This window comes from Montipora capricornis, chromosome 12 (genome assembly GCF_036669925.1).
Source record: "Montipora capricornis isolate CH-2021 chromosome 12, ASM3666992v2, whole genome shotgun sequence".
Taxonomy (NCBI): domain Eukaryota; kingdom Metazoa; phylum Cnidaria; class Anthozoa; order Scleractinia; family Acroporidae; genus Montipora; species Montipora capricornis.
In genome coordinates this window covers 18,712,707-18,719,997 of record NC_090894.1, presented here as the reverse complement: position 1 = coordinate 18,719,997, position 7,291 = coordinate 18,712,707, and the positions used below count along the sequence as shown (strand labels likewise).

At 39.9% G+C, this 7,291-nt stretch overlaps 1 protein-coding gene across 1 annotated transcript; it reads right to left on the bottom strand.

The window, feature by feature from the left end:
* Window positions 1-1,159: 1,159 nt before the first annotated feature.
* Window positions 1,160-6,355, bottom strand: LOC138027823 (uncharacterized). Its single transcript, XM_068875439.1, has 3 exons — window positions 6,079-6,355; window positions 2,583-2,905; window positions 1,160-1,674 (listed from the first exon to the last, which is right to left on the bottom strand). Exons 1-3 carry the CDS (start codon window positions 6,320-6,322, stop codon window positions 1,390-1,392), a joined length of 852 nt encoding a protein of 283 aa, XP_068731540.1. The 5' UTR covers window positions 6,323-6,355; the 3' UTR covers window positions 1,160-1,389.
* Window positions 6,356-7,291: the final 936 nt, after the last annotated feature.

Genomic DNA, 7,291 nt, shown 5'->3' with positions numbered 1-7,291 from the left:
TAACTTTTTTTATTTTGGTAATGAAGCTTGTTGTTGTTTTACATACATTTGCTATGTTCAGCCGCGTTTCTGTATTGTTTACAAAGATAATATATGGTCCTTGTGCTGTAATTTGATTGTGGTTTCGAAAAGGCCGAGGTATGTCTTTGTTGAGGATGATCCTATAATCTATGCTTAGTGAATGATGTTTTTTTTTGTCGTTATAGTTTAAATTCATATAACAATTTAGCTCAAATTTCGAGTGTTGCGGTTGAAGACTGTACAGAACGGATTTATCATTGAAGAGAAGCTATGTGAGATGTTTTTTTTTTGGTTTCATCCATGCGAATCAACATAGGTCAAAATTCAAAAAGTTGATGTCACATTAACTTAAATGTAACCATAGCAGTATTTCTATGTCATGTTACGTTTTTTTTTTTCAAGAAGCCTTTGCCGGATGAATACTTCACGAGACTAATGAAAATAAAAAAAAGCAACTCAATTGGAAAATAATAGCAAAATTGTACGCGTTGTGTTTGCGGCAAAGAAATGCAATGAAATAAAATGTAAAACACAGGTTCATTGCGTGCGCAGCTCAATTGTGGAGCGTTTTCGATGCAGTTGAATTGGACATCTTTAGGGCAAATTTTATACCTTTTTTGTATTTTTTTTTCGCATGATTTTTAAGGGCATTTCTATCATAATGACCACAACCAGGTTTTCTGAACCCGCAAGTCTGAGCACCCCCAGCAAACCATTGTTTTAACGAAAGCCGCTGGTCAGCAAGCTGGTTCTTGTCATTGCGGTCTAAGATTAAGGGCTGGGGCTGCGGAGGGGGAGGGCAGGGGCCTTTAGCCCACACTTTTATCCTACGGTCTTATTTCCTCTTAGACCTCCCCTCTCACACTCCCCCCCCCCCCCCCCCACTTTCAAACGTGTTCGGCGGCCCAAGAGGGGTATGTCTATTTTCAAGTTCTCATACTTTGAGATCGGTCACCTTTCTGCTTTCTATCCGATGGTATTTTCGAGCCAATTACTATTCTTTTTATTTATAATCATTGTATCGGAGCTTTTTTCCCAATAAGCAAAAATACACGGTCTTGGAACTAACCCATCGCTCCAATTTATGTCAATCTAATCAGTATTTTACCTTGTTTTATATGGCTACGAAATCTTGGATTTCACATGACGTCACGGCCGCCATGTTGGTGTCCCCAAACAATGAAATGGCGGCCATGTTGGTGTCCCGATCCAATCCTCCGGGAATTGAAAGCTATTATTATGCTAACGTCTTCTTTTGTTTTCGTTGAAAAACATGGCTGTTGATCACGTGAGTGATACCCAAGAATACGCAGTTTATTGCATAAACACAAACACCAGAAGGCTGAATAAAGCGATTTAACACAGCGTTTACAAATAATTGGAGTAGCTATTATTCCTGCAGCCAGAATATCCAGGGAATATATCAGCTGGATACGTTGCATTGTGTGGAACGAGTAGCCATTCCAACTCCCACAAATGGACGGCACGCGTCAACGTGCAACTGCTGTTCTTGTCGTTGTTTCCGATGACTGCAATGGATTCAGCATATGTAATCAAAACCCTGGTTCGAGACCGGTACACGCAACAACCGGCTGTCCACAGGGAGTTCGGCTGCACGAGACGATGGCGACTTGAAGAACTAGGATAATATTGCTGCAAAGTATGATAAAATAAATGTTCAAAGTAATTAAAAACCGGTCCACAAACAATGTATCTAGGTGGATGATGACCGACGCAGCTCAAAATAAGGAGACAGACCATTTAAAGTGCTTCACCCACCATTCAACGAGCTCAATCAAGGCCTTCGGGCTGCCTTGAGTTCGACTTTCTTTTGTTGTTTTCACGTTGACATTTTTCGCCTTATGAAAGTATTTCTTTGATAGTATATTGTCTTCAGTTCAAGCATTTCGTGAGCCTTCGTTTATTGTGCAAATGTTAATTAAGTCAAGTCAGTTTGGTCAAACCCTTGCTTGTCTGCGGCTCAATGGCACGAAACGCCACTCAAGCTCCACACTCGAACTTTTTAAAGCAAGGATAAAGGCACCAGACAAAAAAAGCAAGCCCCCATAAATTAATTTGCGTTGGTAATCAATTATGTGTCCTTATTTAGCAGGAGACGGTTTAGAAATGGGTGGGGGCTTAGCTCCCAGGCAAAGCAAGGCTGAGACTCTTTACCCTGTCTCCTGCCTATCTATTTCCAAATCTCCCATTGCTGTAGCCTGGAAAAGCCGTTTGTTAGTTATATTATACCAAAGGAGTTTCTCGGCTATATTATTCTATTCTAAATTCCTACAATATTCCAGATAAACTTAAAGTAAAGAAGGGGACATTTCTAAAACCTTCGTCAAAAAATATTGTTAAAATTATCAAAGTTTTTACCAAGGTACCGCAGAGAGGCTAGGTGGGGAAACCAAAAAAAAAAACGCAGAAAAAACCGCGGCCAAGGAAATTTTCTCTTTTTAAATCTTTTGGGCTCAGCCTCCTATTTTAGTTCCACCCGATATCTTATACTACCCTGTCTGACCCCAAAATCTTCTGCGCGGGCCCTGATGAAAACTCACAATCGGGGTGGGGACTTGAGCGAGTGCACCAGTCGACCGAACGCGAACGCGATAGTCCGACTGCCCAGTAACAAGGTACATTGTGCCACCAGTATCATTTGCGCATCTGTCTTTTGTGTAGCTCGCAATTCTCCCTTCGTACGCCATCCAGCTTCCACTGTTAAAGCTTGTACCGCACTGTGGCACGCAGTTAGTGTAAATAAAAGTAGCCTTCATGAAGGTTTTGTTGAAGGAGTTGATGTGGCAAGGGTTTAAGTGTCCTCGGTGAATATCTGCGGCCCTAGACCCACTATACAGTGAATCGGTGCCTTGATTGGCTATGCCTGAAAGTTTCAAAAGCATTGTTATTTAATTAGTATGACCTGGATTGTGAGTTATAAAATCCATACCGATTTGAAATAGAGGTCACGTTGTGCCGTCTTCCATTTACCCTGCGAACAGCTGGTTTCTCCTACGATTCCCGAAAGAGAAACCACTGCGGGCAACCATTAGTTTCTTTGACTGAGCAGACATCCAGTGCCAAGGACAAATAAATTAAATTTGAACTGGTAAAACGAGTTAGTAAACTTGTTTTGGCGCTTGCGTGTGCGTTCAGCTACGTAACTGCTGCGTTTGGGTGAGAGTGCTGTGTAGTGATTTCCCGCGAAATAAGACGACGTGATTGCAAATACATCACGTGGGGTGTGACGTACTTCGCACATGCTCGATGGATATCAAACAGTTGCTCGCAGTGGTTTCTCTCTCGGGAAGGGTAGGAGAGACCAACTGCTTGCAGGGTATCCTGCACTCTTCTCAACTTTACTCTTTCTGTTGTAAAAACATAAAACAAACAGCGGTTACAAACATAATGATAAAGCGCATTTTACTTTTGACTTGACGTTTCCTATGCTACGACATACATCTCCAGAAGTGACGGTTGAACAAATTCAAATATGAAGCGTATTGTAGGAGCGATCTTTTGAATGAGAGCCATTTCAAGATTCTGAGAAAGTGCCAAGGCAAATTTTATTGTTTAGTGTTTGAAATGCTTTACGTCAAGAAATTTGAACGTCCAAACGGACTCCATAAGTGCAAAACGGTTTGTTTAACTTGTAAACTACTTTCATTGCTTATTGTTCGTCTTAGTATTTATAGAACTTAGTTTTTATACATTTTTGACTTGATAATGACGTTACGGTAAAGTCGAAACGTTGTCGATTTTTATTCAGCTTTTTAGCTGCTTTTTACATCTTAGAATACGTTTTCAGAAATGTTCTGTCGCAATTTTTTCATTGTCAAATTTACGTTTTTTCTAAGTCACTTCTTTTCAATATACGTATGACCTAATAAAACACCCCCCTTTGGCTGCAGTTTTTTGGAGGAATTGAAAATCGCAGCAGAAACAATTCCCGTGCAGACTAGACGTGTGCATGAGTTAATATTTCCGTGAAGGGTAACCTCTGCAGGAAAAAAAGGCTTTTTTTCGGATGGAAGGACTCAAATAAAATGGAATGAAAATTTCGATTCATCAGTCGTGTGGCCTGATCGACTTGTTAATCGAAAATCATAGAGGTAAAATGTTGGAGCAAAACTTCCTTTTTTCTATGTTTGAAGGAGTGAGTATATTTTTGATAATTACGAGCACCTTGGACGACGTAAACACAGAGTTAATTTTAAACCAGCCCATTTTTAAATGCTATCTGTCCTAACCTTGCACTCTCGAAATTCGATGGGATGAAGAAAAAATTAAAAACACATTATTTTTTTCCCTTTTTGTACTGAGAAAATTTTTTTCGTTTCACCATATGTTGTTTAAGAATATGCAGAGCAAGTGATTTGTATTAAGATTTAAGCACCGTCTTCTATTCCTTAAAAGAATTAATAATATACATGAAAAAATTACTCGATTCTGATTGGCTTAGAGAAGTGCAGTTCAAAGGTGTGACACAGAGCAAAAAGTGTAATACCAGCTGTGCAAATTACACAACGGAATTCTGAATTATGATTGGCTAATAAACAATAGGGTTTGGTCAGAACCAACCATTTCAAATCAAGCGCGCACCCTCGATGGCGCAGGGATGGCGCAATTTTTCCCTGATTGCGTGATACGCGTGCGTTTCTTCTGCTTAACCATCTCGATTTTTTTCATGTATATTATTAATAAGAAATCACATGATTTTTCTCGTGCAATTTGGAATAAATAAGCACGTGTAAATTTTTTCAAAGACTAGAAATTGCATTCACCCTACGGGCTCGTGCAATTTTGGTCGTCTTTGAAAAAAGTTACTCGTGCTTTTTTTTATTCCAAATTGCACTCGAGATTATGTGATTATCGATACAAATAAGACAAAGAAGTTAACTGGGCAAGCTGCTCTCACCCGCGTCATATTTGCATTTATCAAAAACTAAAGTACGGATATCAGATTTCTAGCATTTTCATTGGCTCGCGGACACAGGCTATCAGTTCATATACCTGCTGTACCTAATATGGTCAAGGAACGCGTCAGCAAAAAATGAGCTAAAAATACTTTTGCAGCTCTGAGAAAAAATGGCCGACAGAAGCTGATTTGGACCGGAATTGAGCGAGGTAGAAATCGAGGGTTTAGTGGAAGAGTTGTTGATCCTGGAGTTTTTAATACAACAATTACTCTACTCAGCTTGCTGGATATAAAATGATTATAACCAACTCGGCGCTACGCGTCTCGTTGGTTATCTATCACTTTATATCCAGCCCGCCCTCGTAGAATAAATGTTAAATATTTTCACTCAGGGGGCGTGCTGATTGTACAACATGGCGAACGTAACACCTTAGGTGTTGTTTCCAAATTCCCTGCAGTATTTCCATCGTCAAAACTCAACAGATCATTCCGTGTCTACCACATTTCCTGTTACTGAATGAACGTTCAAGTAGACCCGACGAGATCTAACCTCGCTTCCGCCATGTTGAATTCGAAAATAAGGCCGCGCGCGGTTGTGGGATACGGCGTTAAAATTTTTCTCCCCAGTCCTCCGAATTACGTCACCAGATCACCTGGTCTTTCAGGCAAAGAGGTTCTTTACCAGGCCCCAGTTGATCAAAGGCCAGATAACTTTATCCGATTGATAAGTCACTATGAGTCAGTTTCAATCTCTGCAAATATTTCAGTATTTACTCTCGTAACGGTGAATATGCACACTCTAAGCACATCTAGTTAAAAGGCGTGTAAAAAAATCCTGGCCAACATTTAACTTAGAGGATATTTTGTACTCTTGATGGTGACTTACTTATCCACTGGATAAAGTTATCCGCACTTTGAATTACTGGGGCCAGGTATTTTTACTTGTGATATACTGACTTTGCGGCCGACAGCTTCGCAGCCGGCTGAGTGAGTGAGTGTATACTAACATCGTTACTCTTCAATAGCTTGCGGCCGGTTCACGACAAGTGAAATTTCGGGGTTCTTCTTGCAGTGCCTTCAGTTCTGACAAAATGAAGAGAGGAATCTACACGAATCAATGAAAAGAACACTTTGCTTACCTGGTGTTGTCTTCCAAGTGGCACTGCATCTCGTATGTGTACCAATCCTTAACCCTTCTCCACGGTATATTTTATATCCGGAATATATGGGGATTCCATCATATATATCGAACAGGGTAGAGTATGTTTGTTCAGTGGAAGTGTCTCGTCTTTGGCAGATGTACCGACGGTACCGTGACCTGGGTAAGGGCAAGTCCTCTGGTGGGTATCTTTCCAGGAAAGAGCTTCTGAAACAACTTGTCATATTGGTTGAAACATCGGGATTGCTGGAACTTCCTGCCGCCGTTCTTCGTTCCGCTTCTATACAAAAAATGAAGAAAAAAAATAAAAACCCGTAAAAAAGAAACGTTCCACAAATCAATTAATATATGAAAGATTTAAGTGTTGAATTGTGACTGTTTGACTCTTTTGTTAATGCTCATCGTTTTCCATGACTAAATTAAATGCTTGACAGCAGAGTGTTGGGTACAAAAAGTCTGACTGGCATTTTGAACAAAGGGGAAAGGGGGTTGAAGGTAATCTACCGACCTCTAAAGTAAATCCACCTTTTTCGAGCGTCGGTAAAATACAACCAGTACGGAACTGTTTTCCAAAAAAAATTCATGATCTAATATCAAATTTTTTTCTTCTTCAAATAAGTTCTTTATTAGACTGTTCTTAGCAAATACCTGAAAAAAAAATCGGGGATCACCGTGCTCGTTTGAGAGAAAAGGAGCATTTATTTCGCTATTGCGTTTAGTTTGAGCGAAATCTCTTATGTTTTGTATGCGCACGTACTCATGTGCTCGCGCTAATGACGCGAAAATCGTGCGCAGTAGGGATGCGCAATGCAATACTATGGAATTACCTTAAAGCTATGTAGAATACTCTTCGTTCATTAATAAATTATGAGCCAAAACAAGACAATTATTAAAAAATCCATGGCTATTCATCTAATACCCCTATTTTCGAATCTAGAGAGACTTTTTGATCGGTTTGGAATGTTATGTGAATTTTATGCGAACCATTGAATTGTATGCTGACCATCAGACCGTTACGCCACATCAACATCACATCAACAGTTTTAATAATGCCACAACAATGTCATTACCTTCTATTACTGATCCCTACAATAAACGACGAGAGAACTTGAACTGAAACAAGGAACTATTAAAAAAAAATTGTGTTTCGTGTCCGGAAGGGAAAAGGCAGGGGAAAAGATGCGATGCTGTTG

Coding starts and splice junctions, on each gene's coding strand:
- LOC138027823 (XM_068875439.1), bottom strand. CDS start 6,322: ATGACAAGTTGTTTCAGAAGCTCTTTCCTGGAAAGATACCCACCAGAG. Junction 2,906..6,078: donor CACTTGGAAGACAACACCAG/GTAAGCAAAGTG, acceptor TGAAACTTTCAG/GCATAGCCAATCAAGGCACC. Junction 1,675..2,582: donor CTCAAGTCCCCACCCCGATT/GTGAGTTTTCAT, acceptor CATACTTTGCAG/CAATATTATCCTAGTTCTTC.